The 14,186-nt window shown below is 38.4% G+C and overlaps 1 protein-coding gene across 1 annotated transcript in view; it reads left to right on the top strand.

Moving 5' to 3' along the window:
• The window catches only part of LOC140158426 (serine/threonine-protein kinase ATR-like), a 72,380-nt gene extending 58,590 nt beyond the window's left edge, over positions 1-13,790 (top strand). Inside the window, exons 54-61 of the mRNA XM_072181517.1 lie at positions 4,347-4,454; positions 5,774-5,862; positions 7,880-7,948; positions 8,523-8,618; positions 9,479-9,632; positions 10,789-10,940; positions 11,596-11,704; positions 12,780-13,790. Of these exons, the coding sequence (XP_072037618.1) occupies positions 4,347-4,454; positions 5,774-5,862; positions 7,880-7,948; positions 8,523-8,618; positions 9,479-9,632; positions 10,789-10,940; positions 11,596-11,704; positions 12,780-12,953 (951 nt within the window). The 3' untranslated portion in view covers positions 12,954-13,790. The remainder of the gene's footprint in view (positions 1-4,346; positions 4,455-5,773; positions 5,863-7,879; positions 7,949-8,522; positions 8,619-9,478; positions 9,633-10,788; positions 10,941-11,595; positions 11,705-12,779) is intronic.
• The last annotated feature ends 396 nt before the right edge of the window (positions 13,791-14,186 follow it).

The following is a 14,186-nucleotide window of genomic DNA, read 5'->3' as shown; positions in this document are numbered from 1 at the left end:
TGTTCAGGATGGGACTTAGTAATCACTATTTACAAGCCGACGACGGATGTCGGCTTGTTCTGTCTCTTCTCAATTCTTCTTCTTCTTCTTTCTTCTGGCAACCTCGTGACATTTTATGAATTGCCACGTTTAGCCCTAGCTCTCTTATGCTTCGACAGATTTCAACCATACTTGAGCCAAATGACCACTGGACTAGGCCAAACCTTCCATTTGACTTTGACCTTGCTGTGACCTTTGACCTAGCTATAATGGTCAAAAGTGTGAATTCAAAAAAAATGCTACTCCTTCCACAAATTTCATGCAATGATCATGTGACTCATGCATATGAATCAACATGTGGCAGTGCTTAAAACTTCCTAAAAAGAATTGAGGTCAAAGGTCATTAAGGGGGTCATTTCCGGTCTGAAAGCTAAAAATATTCAAAAAATCACTGTCTTTACAAAATATATAGCAGAGAGTCGCCATTAGCACACATGCATTGCTACTAGCCAGGGTCTTTAGGATGCCTACAGGTTTGGGGTCAAAGGTCATTAAGGGGTTACTTCCGGTCAAAAACCAAAAATGTTCAAACAAATTTTATCTCAAAATGTAAACAGACCAGAATAATATAACCAACATACATGAATTAGTGTTCCCTGATGTATGCATGGTATTTTTATTTTGGGGGTCAAAGGTCATTAAGGGGTCACTTCCTGTTTTTAGCTGAATAACTTCAAGAATTTTTGTCTCAAGAACTGAACATGTTAGAATTTTTTAATTAAAATTGGAACAATGCATTTTGTCGGTGTACATAAGGTTTTTTTTACATTGAGGTCAAAGGTCATTAAAGGGGTCAAAAGGTCAATCAAAATTTTCAAAAAATCAAAATCCATGTATAAGTTCCGATTAAGCTGAAATTCACCAGGAATATTTCTTATGACATCCTAAGCACAGTGCAAGAGCAGTTGACCCCATCCGTAACCCAGGGGTCAAGTTATAGGGGTCAAATTGCGGCTTGTATTCAGCGTCTGTTGACTCTAGTTCTGTCTGTCCGTCCGTGTGTGTGGATGGATGTGTGTGTGGATGTATGTATGTGTGTCCGTCCGGAGCTGTATCTGGGGAACCGTAAGACTTACGGCGACGCTACTTGGTGGGAGGAAGGGTATCCAAGTTTGCTCCGTAACCGTATGTTTTGGGAAAAATATGCAAATTAACATAGCTAATTTGCATAATTTATCTGAAAATCAGCACAAATTGATAGCGGAGTTTGTGGACAGACTATCTCAAGATCCGTCGGGCGCATGGTAATGAAACCTGGTGTCAGCTATGATACACATCTGCTGATCACCTGATTAGTTTTTCGGCGAAAAGTATGCGCATTTAGTTGTTAATTTGCATAATTTATGCGAAATGATTCTACAAATATGGTTGGAAATCTGAAGAAATCCGCCTTGTGGAGCTGTATCTGGGGATTCGTAAGATCCTAAGCCCTATGATGATGAAACGTGGTAGGGGTAGTATGACCAGAGGATCTCAACCCGATTCGATTTTCAGCGCAAAATATGGTAATTAAGTACCTAATTTGCATAATTTATGCATAAAATGCAAAAACCTATTTTCTCGGAGACTAGAGGTCGCACATTCTTCAAACTTGGTGGGTGGGTGCATCTTCACCCCAGACAGAACAAGTTTGTATTGGTTAGTGCGTCAAGGTCATCCAGGGGTCATCTAAGGTCAAATGACTAAAAACTGTCGTATGGGCACGATGCTTGGTGGGTACGGTCAACATAATGTGGTAGGGGGTAGTATGACGAGAGGATGCACATTAGTACCCCTCCCCCCCCATGTAGCCCCTCCCACACACTCAAAGTTGGGGGGGGGGTCAAAAATTAAATGAAATATTGTTTTTATATTGCGCATTACATATATCAATTTCGGTCATGTAGGCCAAGTTATTAGGCCAAAAAAAGACTGAAGAATGTCTCTCATGTACAAAAGTATAGGAAACTGAAAATTTAAAAGCACCATTTTAGGGTGAAGGAAGCATTTTTTCAAAAAAATGTCTAAAACGGGTTTTATGTCAAAAATGTCTCTGTTGGGGTGCTACATCAAGTCAAATGTTCACTAGCACCCCCCCCCCATGTGGCCCCCTCCCACACACTCGAATTTGGGGGTGGGGGTCAAAAATTTAATGAAATAATGTTTTTATATTGTGCATTATATATATCAATTTCGGTCATGTAGGCCAAGTTATTAGGCCAAAAAAAGACTTCGAAGAATGTCTCTCATGTACAAAAGGATAGGAAACTGAAAATTTAAAAGCACCTTTTTAGGGTGAAGGAAGCATTTTTCAAAAAATGTCTAAAACGGGTTTTATGTCAAAATGTCTCTGTTGGGGTGCTACATCGAGTCAAATGTTCACTAGCACCCCCCATGTGGCCCCTCCCACACACTCGAAGTTGGGGGGGGGGGGTCATCTGAGGTCAAATTACTAAAAACTGTCGTATGGGCATGAAACGTGGTGGTTACAATCAACATTTAGAGTAAAATGTTCGGAAGATTCTTTTGGGGTCATCCGAGGTCACCCAGGGGTCATCTAAGGTCAAATTACTAAAAACTGTTGTATGGGCATGAAACTTGGTGGGTACAATCTACATTTAGAGTCAAATGTTCAGAAGATTATTTCGGGGTCATCCGAGGTCACCCAGGGGTCATCTGAGGTCAAATTACTACAAACTGTCGTATGGGCATGAAACTTGGTGGGTACAGTCAACATTTGGAGTAAAATTTTCAGAAGGTTATTTCGGGTTCATCCGAGGTCACCCAAGGGTCATCTGAGGTCAAATTACTAAAAACTGTCATATGGGCATGACACTTGGTGGGTACAGTGAACATTTAGAGTCAAAGTTTCGGAAGGTAATTTCGGGGCCATCCAAGGTCACACAGGGGTCATCTGAGGTCACATTACTAAAAACTGCCATATGGGCATGAAACTTGGTGGGTACAGTCAACATTTAGGGTCAAAGTTTCAGAAGGTAATTTAGGGGTCATCCAAGGTCACCCAGGGGTCATCTGAGGTCAAATTACTAAAAACTGTCGTATGGGCATGACACTTAGTGGTTACAGTCAACATTAAGAGTCAAATTTTTGGAAGGGCATTTCGGGGTCACCCAGGGGTCATCTGAGGTCAAATTACTAAAACTGTCGTATGGGCATGAAACTTGGTGGGTACAGTCAACATTTAGAGTCATGTTTTTGGAAAGTCATTTCAGGGTCATCCAAGGTCACTCAGGGGTCATCTGAGGTCACATTACTAAAAACTGTCATATGGGCATGACACTAAGTGGTCACTGTCAACATTAAGAGTCAAATTTTTGGAAGGGCATTTCAGGGTCACCCAGGGGTCATCTGAGGTCAAATTACTAAAAACTGTTGTATGGGCATGAAACTTGGTGGGTACAGTCAACATTTAGAGCCAATTTTTGGAAGGTCATTTTGGGATCATCAAAGCTCAATCAAGCTCAAATTGAACAGGCAAATCGCCATGGGTTGTTGCAGGTTCATTTACTTCTACCAAAAGTAATCGTAAAAGCAGGCGATCGCGAAAGCAGGCAAGACTCGTGGTTCGAGAACCGCCTTGTTAAAAGGAATAGGGAGTTATAACAGACACCCATAGAGGTATGATGAGTAAAGATTGCTCCTAAGTTTATGATAAACTTACAGTATGATGGGTCAAAAGCATTTCGAAATGGACTTGTAATTCACTGTTTGCGCTCAGATTGAAAGTGTTAAGCTGAATTTATACTCGATCACCAAGCGATTGCAATGAAATGCTTTTGGAAAGCAATGGGCAATTGCTGAATTTTCCATGCATCACTCATCGCTTTTGCTTTTATACTTATCGCGGCGATGGCGATTGCAGATGAAAATTAAAATGTTCGAAATGTCACAAAATACATTTTTATAACATCCATTGCTGTCAATAATTATTGCTTTGAATTAATTCATCACCGAAAGTTAATAATCGAGAAAGATAACTTAATTAGCAAAATAATAGATCCAGTTGGTTGGAAATGATTGGTTGATGCATTCACGTGTCAAGCGATATCGCTGGGAAGTTGAAATTTCTTCAACTCGCAAAAGCAACATCATTTTTGGCTCAGCGATTTGAATTGATTGATCGGCTCGACGCTCTGGAAATGTAAGTAAATACTAAGCATGCGTGAGAATCGCTTTTTTGCAAAAGCGATTGAGTATAAATTCAGCATTAGAATGTAACTCTCTCTCACCTGCAAGTCAATACTAATCACACATTAATGTCTCCTTCCTTTCCTTCCTTCCTTTGTGGCTTACTGCCTACCTATTAGGATGATCTAAGGAAAGACAATCGTCTCATGGAGTTCAATGGAATCATTAATAAGTGTCTGCGTAAAGATGCAGAGTCTAGAAGAAGACAGCTTCACATCAGAACCTATGTGAGTATACACTTGGACAATTAGTGGGTTTTTAGAGGATTCGCCGTCGGACAAGTTTAGAACTGTCAAGCTTTCGTCAGGAGTAGCTCTGACTTCTTCAGGACAAAGTACCTAAGAATGAGACATGTAGACCGCCCCTTGCCTACTGATGGCTCTGAAAAGAGCCGTTCACTGAAGACTGCACCTTGTCAACAGAGAACAAGCAGATCTCGCCTATCTGCTAATTTTAAAGGTTTTGGTGGCTCCGAAAAGAGCCTTTCACTGAAGACTGCCCCTTCTCTACAGAAACAAGCTCGGATACACTTGGAGTTTGTGCAGGTTTATCTGTTATGATGAACTGTTACCTATTTCAACACTGGCCATCCAATGGGATATTCCAGTTGAAATTCATACGCCCTATGGAATTTATGACCTTAATCACCCACACAGGGGGTGTTGATTTCAAATGGAGGCACCTATTCAGGAAATCCCATTTGAAATTCATATTCCCTGTGTGGAGGATTAAGGTAATGCCTTCCATAGGGGTGTATGGATTTTAACTGGAACAGCCCAATGCATGTGCTTACCTACAGACAATATCAATACTAAAGTTTGTTCGGCTTATATAAGGCGGAAAAAATAAGACTCATAACACTGTGTATTGATATAGAATGTATGCAGTTAGATGCAATGCATGACTGGCGCACACTTATGTGAATTTATGCGAGCGTGAGTTGGGACTTTATTGATGTGTGCAGTATCAAAAGCCAAATAATTCCCCCTTATATAAGCCAAACAAATTTAAGGTATTGTGTACTTTACTCAGGTTGTTGCACTGAAGATGAGCAACTAGTTTGGGTTGCTAATTTACTAAATGTAATGCTCCACTGTAGTTCTTAGAAGATATGAAAAGATTATGGCATGGTTTGTAATTTATTATCTAAAAAAACACTTTCATAGTGCTGCATAGGTTTGTGTTCCATTCAAAACAGAATTATCTACTTCAAACTTTATCTCACAAATTCAAAGTTTTACTTAAAGTAATAAGCAAAGAAACCTATGTAGTGCTGCTAGAAAATGTGTATTGAAGGAAGAATGAGGCCCCTAAAACTCAATAGAGAATACCCAGCAGCCCACACGATGGGCACTCCGCTCTATTTGGATACAATATTATTACAATTTAGGCGGTGTGTTTTTACATTAGCAGTTCTGATCCAAGTAAAAACTTGATCTATCAAGATTTTGGAATTCCTGAGAAATAGTACGCATGAGTATGTTTAATGGATAAGTACAGGAGAATATTGACCATTTTTATAATATTTTGTTGTGTTCCTATACAGGCTGTGATCCCATTAAATGAAGAGTGTGGTCTGATAGAATGGGTACCCAATACAGCAGGATTGAGGCACATTCTACACAAGCTTTACAAGTAAGTTAATGCCCCTTAAAGTATGCAATTTCTCACCTAAATAAGCTGAAAAAACCTAGCTCATTCCCATCGTCCTGAGGCCACAAGTGCCTCAAGCTGATGTAATTGAATGTCAACATTCAACCTTTAATTGACTAGGGCAAAAGTCACTATTTGGCAAACTAGATTAAACAAGTTCATTACAAGTACCTTACCCCATTTTGGTAGCATCATTTTTTGTATGAAATCAACATCTGTGTCAAACATCTGTGTGAAAGACTTTAGTAGTAATCCCATTTCCACCTTCTAAATAAAGTACTACAAACTGGATGGTAGTGCTGCAAAGAATGTTTGAATTCTGACCCCAATTATCATGTCCATTGTGTTCCTGAGTGTTGCCATTGTTAGTACTTGTAAGTCTCCTTGACCACCCTGTCTATCTTGTAGATCATTATCATCATCACTTATTTGATTTGATGGAGGGGCTTCATTCCTCTCTCTGTCTGTTCTTTCCTCCCTCTTTGTCTGTTCTTTGGTAGAATCTTCTTGTGATTCCTCAGTTTGTAAAGCAATCTTTGGGTTGCCTTGCAAGTTTTCAGCCTCTACATTTTGTAACTCTGTAATTTCATTATCGGCAAACATCAGATGAACTACCAACCACAACAAGCAGGAGAGAGGGCCTGGATCTCTTGTGAGATACAATTATACATATAACAAGTTCCAACAAAGTTAACAGTCCACAGGTTTAAAGTACCTGCACACAAAGCTTTCAATATATTATCATTCTCAGATACTTTCATTATCATTATGAGTTTCTTGTTTCTCTTCTTCAATTTTGAAAGTAGTTGTAGGTTGGTATATGGATTTCCATAATCTCTGGTCCAACTTAAGAATGATGCAAAAGCTAATGATGCCAATCCTCCTTGATTCTCAGGGAGGCTCCCTGAAATTTAATGATATTTTGGTACATTCCTACTAACAAATTTGACAACCTCCCTAATTCAGGAATGTTTTGCACCCATTAGGTTGCATGTAATTCTGAAAAACCTCCCTGATTTCTGTGTGAAGCCTTCCTGATTGCTGAATCAGGAACAGATTCAGCAATCAGGAGATTTGAACTCAAATTCAGATGGTTGAAGGTCTGTCTAATGATTGGACCCAGTCAAGATCAGCTTGAGTGGTATCACTTTTGTATCACTATCCATGCTCATGGAAGAAGTTGGTTATGACCTCATGCACTTGATCAAGATCATTGGTGTAACTAAATATGTGCTTGGCTCTGAAGAGCTGACTCTATGGGATTCCCTTTTTTGCAGGCAGATGGGTGACTGGAATTGAACAGTAAGTAACTATGAGTGTCCGCTGGCTCATAGTGGATTGTAGTGGTGATCATATTTTGGTAGTTGTTGAGTTTTATTTGACACCACTTGGGGGTTCATACCCTCGTGGCATTTAAAGATATGTCCATTTCATCAGACCAAATGGTTGGTAAGTAAGTAAGTAAGTAAGTAAGCAAGTAAGTAAGCAAGTAAGTAACATACACTCATATAGGCTGACCATTTCATGGTTCAGCATAAATAAACAGATAGTGGAAACAGGTTACTGACCAGTGCTTTTAGACTAAAAGAAATAATATAAATCATATCGAGAAAGTACAAATTTAACAAAGTTCTCACGACTTACATTGTGGAGGTTGGTGGCCTGCGACCAGCATCCACTGGTCTTCAATGCCGACTGATGTTTTGGTTGGTAGCGGGAGATTGGGTCATCTGACCGGAAGTAGCAACTGATGTTGACCTCCATATTTTAATGCATTTCTTTTACTATAACTGATGCCCTTTAAGTGTATGAGGGATTGTACAAATGCATTCATCAAGATAATTGCACTTGACTAGATTTATTGCATTTAGTCTCAAGCCTATGTCTTTCAACCTAAACGCTCCACAGTCTTGTGTGATCATTATCTTGACTAAATGCACTGTACTCAGTGAATTATCCTGATCATGATTTGATTTATTTTCTCTCCCCTCTCTCTCAGGGAGCATAATATCTACACCCCTGGCAGAGCACTGAAGAATTTTATTCCATCATTCAATACACCATTAGAGTAAGTATAGTAATACATGGTTTAATATCCCAGTCAACTACATGGATATCTCATGTGGGGATATGGGAGGGGGGCAACCCTTGAACAGAAGATCATAGTAAGTTGATAAAAGGTTTGTTACATAACATAAAAAGATGTAATTTAATCAAAAGTAGCCTCCCAAACTTCCCCATAGTAAAACTTCAGATACATGTTTTTGCATGTTGTGTAGACTATAGACATACTGGATAACTTCTGTATTTCTTTTGATAGCACTTCATGGATAGCAACCTCAACCACTTTTAAACCTACTCATAAAATTGCATCTCATGAGAAGGAATTGCACCCCAACTTGAAGAGTGAGCTGCAAGCAATTTTGCACTTCACAAAAAAATGTTAATTCATTAGCTTTTGACACGCATCCCATCCCAATCTGTTTGCAGGTACACAATCAAATACCACATTAGATATCCCATGCATTACCTTCAGTAGCTATTGCCATTTAATATCACAATTGTCTTAATTATGGTTTATAATGGGTAATGTTGTATTAGAGATGACTAATTTCCTCTCTACATCTTGTTTGAATTTTCAGTGAGAAGTTGATAATATACAGAACTAGGCTGTTACCAAGATTTCCTCCAGTGTTTGGAGAATGGTTCTTGAAGACATTCCCAGATCCAACCTCATGGTAAGTGAGGGTGTGTGAATATACATATTTTGTTGTAGTTGTGCTTCTTGTTTCATTAGCTTCCGTTTCGCTTGTTTTATTGTTTCCCATTAAAAGTTACCAGCCCGACAAAAATTATACATGCCCTACACGTACCACAAGATCCAGGATCTGTGCATATACTTAAAGTGAAAGCTCCACTTTTGGTTCAAGTTCCTTGAGGAATTAATCAAGGTTCAAATTTATCCATGTAATTTCTGTTCTGTCTGTCATCAAAGTAACAGGTGTATTGACAGTTCTTCTGTGGAGAACTGGTCAGACAGGGCTACCTGTTTAAGCCAGAGCCACACTCAATTAGTGATATAAAAGAAGCACAATTTGCACCGTGTTGCTTTGCGTGTGTATTTATTGATACATGGGAAAAGGAACCTATTCAATTTTCTGAGTTTTCATATGATATTTCACTATATCCACAACGATTTACACACACTTTCAATCAATGCAATATAGTATTGTCAGGCCTGTATACATATTTATTGGGAGGGTGGGGGATTTCCATTACGAGGACCTTTTTTCAAATTGGACATAAACCCCCTAAATAGTACCCTTTTTAGGATTTTCTGAACTTCAACACCAAAACAAAAAGTGGACCTAGAAAAGTTCAGAAAAGACATCCCAGAGTAACTAAGGGCTGTAATATTAAGAGTTTATCATCCTCAATTTCTTACCTGCCAGGCGGTTGGGCACTTTTGAAAATTGACCTGCCAACATCAAAGTTACCGGCCCCTGGTATTTGGGCGAGTGTTAAAGTACATCCCTGTTCCCATTTAACTCATAGTTAAATTTAAGTATTTCACTCTTGATTTATTTTGACATGTTAGGTACTTGAGTCGTTTGGCATATGCTAGGACCTCTGCTGTGATGTCCATGGTGGGTTACATACTAGGTCTTGGAGATAGACATGGAGAAAACATACTCTATTGTTCTACTAGTGGAGACTGTGTACATGTGGATTTCAACTGCTTATTCAACAAGGTAGGGCCCAGGAATGTGATAATGTGTTATATAAATATCCCTCTCATTGGATTGGTGGATACTGAATTTCATCCCATAAAATGTTTCGATTATTTCCCTGATATTTTGTGACAGGACAACAAGCTCCCATAAGAAGTGACTCTTCAGGTATTTTTGTGACCTCAGTGGATCAATCAGACAAATGATATGCAAAAAAAAAAAGAAGATAATGCATGAAAAATTTATATCAATTCAAAATGAGTCATAATGTTACTGTTTCTTATGACTTTCACAAATAGTATTGCTATATTGCTTTCTGTAATTAACATGTTTCATTTATTTAAATTCCTGCATAAATTGCATCTATTTGTACTATTTGATATGATAATACTAACGAGACAAGAAACCTGTTGAGGATATTGACTGTATGCTTGTTGATTCCACAGGGGAGATGGTTGATTGACCAGAAAGTCTTGTGTTGTGTATGCTTGTTGATTCCACAGGGGAGATGGTTGATTGACCAGAAAGTCTTGTGTTGTGTATGCTTGTTGATTCCACAGGGGAGATGGTTGATTGACCAGAAAGACTTGGGTTGTGTGACTAATAGGTGGAATGGATAGTAATGTTTAGAGTCTGGGGTTTGGTGCAAATAATACAATCATTTTATTTTCAAAGTTATTGGGTTTTCATTTCCCTGACAGGGAAAGGCATTTATTTCTTCAGAGATGGTCCCAACTAATTTTGATTTCAAGGTGGAATCAACGGAGCCTAACGATTATGACGTATTGGCCTCTCTAACTCAATAATTTGTAGGTTCTCAAAATGTTAATGATATTGCAACAATGTTAAAGCTAATATTGGGCTATTCCAGTTGAAATCCACACTACCCCTGTGTTAGATTTTGGAAATATCTTCCACAGGTGGAGTATAATTTTCAAATGATATGAACACTTTGGGCAGCTCTATTTGAATTTCATACACCCTCTGAGAAAGATTCATTCTGAATCTTCCACAGAGGTATGGTGAGTTTCAAATGGAGCTGCCTATGTGTTCATTTCATTTGAAAATCATACTCCCCCTGTGGCAGATATTTCCAAAATCTTCCACAGTGGGAGTGTGGATTTTAAACGTAACAACCCATTGTTTTATTTATTCCTGATGCTGATTACTCCCACAGGGAGAGACATTTGATTGGCCGGAGAGAGTTCCATTTCGAATGACTCACAATATGGTGGAAGCTATGGGTCCTATGGGATGTGAGGGAATCTTCCGTAAAGCTTGTGAGGTCACTATGAAGGTCATGAGGGACCAGAGAGAACCACTAATGAGGTATGTCTTCAATTAGATGATGTCAATCTTAATCATTATGACAATATGATTATGTGGTGATAGACATGTTGAATCATGGTGAAAAAGTTTTGTACAATTTTTTGGCCGAAATGAAGATTGTGGCTGTAACACCTGATTTTCTGGATTCATTTTCTGCCCCTAGTTGTATGTCTGCAGGACCTATGGGAAGGTTGTCTCTTAAAACTTAACTGGTGACATATTGGAGGGGGGCATAGGGTAGCAGAGTGTCCCCTGAAAAAAAAAAACCAATGTTTCGCCAGCTTGCTCTACCAAGTAGAAATGGGATTAATATTGCAGCATGCATCTTCTTTTTGGTCTGATTAAAACCAAAATTGAAAATTCATGTTAATTATGTCCCAAAATAGTGTAAATTGCAATAATCTGTGTGCTTCTATGGAGCGGGTCAGCATCGTCATCTAAACTTTTGCCATATATATATATATATGTATACACCACTGAACATACCCAGGCCAAACTGATGCACACCAAGGAATTGTTACCTTTCCCCCTTGACCCCTGATACGCCATTGAACATAACATTTGATGACGAATCCATGCTAACTATGCATAAAACAGACAGTATAGTGTTGGCTAGATTTGATGTGTAATTAATTGTGATTGTGTATTTCCTTAGTGTCCTCAAGACGTTTATCTATGACCCATTGGTGGAATGGAGTAAGTCTACTACACGCTCCAGGGGCACTACGTCTGTTGCTGAGTCTGGGGAAATCAACAATGAAAAGGTACAGTTTATTCACTTTGCCATTTATCGAGTAGTTATTGCACTTTATTGCTGATCTAGCGCTTATACAGGTTGTATCAGAATTAATGGTACCCATCAGTTTTGATATTTATTGAAAAGCCTGCTTCTTCCAAATACAACATCAGATTCTCTTGAAATGGCAGAACTTACTAGTTTTATTACTTTTCTGAACATTAATCTACAAATTAGGTGGATCTTATGTTGCATTTTGATGTGGCAGTCTTGTCCATAATCACTGGAAATTATGGGTATCAAACCTTCTGATACACCATATAGAATGAGGTCATGAAGAATTGGTACCTTGTTTGCTAAACAAGTAAAGGATTGAGCGCAGCATGACCTGTGTTTTTTCAGAAGATGATCAGGGTGCACATTTTGGTTTGTGCAAAAGGACGATGCAGAGACCCATAAAATTAATTCATAGTAACAATTGCATCAATTAAGAGACCAATCCCTGGGTCATTAAATATACTAGTAAAAATGTGCACACAAAACTGACAATTGTCCTGTGGTTAGAATGTTTGCGGTAAAATAATGGTTGAAATGTCATGAAAATCTCTTGAGTGACCAGAAGTGATGTCATCAATGTAAACATCAGATAGATCCTAACTTGTCATCATATGCCACAGGTATGACAACAAAACAACATGAAAGGTTTAATAAATTGAAAAGCAGTTGTTTTACAGGTACCGTATCAGACAAGGCCTAAAAAAATTGTTTGATTGCCGTAATATAAAAAAAAATTAGGGTAGGTCGGTCGGCACACATTTTAAGCTGTAAATTGCGTATGATAAAGGCTTTGGAACTTTTTTTTAAATTTAAATTTTTAATTTTTTAATATTTTTTGTTTGCAAATAAATAAGAAAAAAGTCTACTGTCGGGCCTATTGTTAGGGTCAGTCAGGTTACGCCAATCAAACAATGTTTTTAGGGCCAAGTGTATTGCAATTGAATGAAACCTTTCAGAATTTTTTTAAAAATCTTAATGACAGTACAAGGTACTTATCATTGTTTTTATTCTTCCAATTTTTTCTCCCTTTTGTTCTTTATTTGCAGGCTTTAACTCATGTGCGTGATATTGATCAGCGAATGCAAGGACTTCTCAAGAGTAAGAACAAAGCTCGTGGTTTGCCACTATCTATTGAAGGTCATGTGCATTACTTGATATCAGAAGCAACCGACGACAAGAACCTATGTCAGATGTATGTAGGATGGGCAGCATATATGTAGACAGCAAAGAATTCAAAAGAGGAAGAAGTAGTCTTGTGGTTTACCTTTGTCTGTGTTTACATTCTGCTTCGATGGCTGTATGCAGAGATTAAAATTCAGTGGAGTTGTTGTATGTCCATATCATTTTTGCTCTTATGTTTCTTGCCATTAATCCATGTATACTCATGTGCCTACTTCATCATGGGATGATTACATGTCAGATTTTATTCCATAACTGATGATTCAAGTATTAGCAACAACAGAAACACATTCTGCTGGCTCACACCACAGCAGCTGAAGGGAGTATCCCATCATGCATTGCAGTCTATCTGCTTGCTTCATAGCAAATACATACAAAATAAAAGTAAGAGCCGCTTAAATATTGAGAGCTATGTATAGTTTCACAATACTTTGGAGATCATATTTTTTCAAACAAAAGTCTAAGCTCCCCTGATATAAGAGAGTAATTGAAAGTTGAAGTGAGGGATTTTGTATACAATTTCTATGCAGAGCATGATGGGATACATCTATCAGCTGCTGTGGGCTCACACAGTGTAGTCTAGATGATGGCCTTGTAATGAGTAGATTGCTGATTCAAGCCTCTTGGGGATAGAGAAAATCTTAAATAGAAAAAAGGTAGAGTTGATTGTGAGGACTCATACATTCCTGTAACAAAATTGAAAGTGTCCAAGGAACCACACAGTGAAATATATTTACCATGCTAAAATTGTTCTCATTTAGTACTCTGGCAAACTAGGACTGACAACTTTTGTCTCATGTTGCACTTGAGCTAGCAGTTGTTATTGTTGAGAGACACAGGTTGCCAGGTCAGCTTGGTATATATATTTTCCCTGGACAGTTTAACGCGGCTGTGTACTCTAGACATTGTTTCTTTCGCGAAATTGAGTTTTTTTATATGTTTGTACTTTGTTATGTTTTTTATAAATACAAGGAATGAAAATCCAGATTTATAAACTCCAAATGCAATATTTTAAGGATTTTATTTCACTATTCCACTCGTTTTTAAAATTTAAAAGGAAAGAAAATCTTTGTTGTACCAGCAGGGTACACGCGCGCGACAACGCATCGCGTTGCGTATCGCGCAATTTGGTAACGCACAGATACGCTACGCATACGCAACGCTTATCTGCATGCGTGGCGCATCTTATGGAAACATCACGGAAGCACTGATTTCACAAAAACCTAGCGGTCAAATGGCTCCGTTTTAGCTGATAAAATGTAATTTTTTTCAAG

This window comes from Amphiura filiformis, chromosome 8, assembly GCF_039555335.1.
Source record: "Amphiura filiformis chromosome 8, Afil_fr2py, whole genome shotgun sequence".
Taxonomy (NCBI): domain Eukaryota; kingdom Metazoa; phylum Echinodermata; class Ophiuroidea; order Amphilepidida; family Amphiuridae; genus Amphiura; species Amphiura filiformis.
This window is presented reverse-complemented; position numbering and strand designations above follow the sequence as displayed.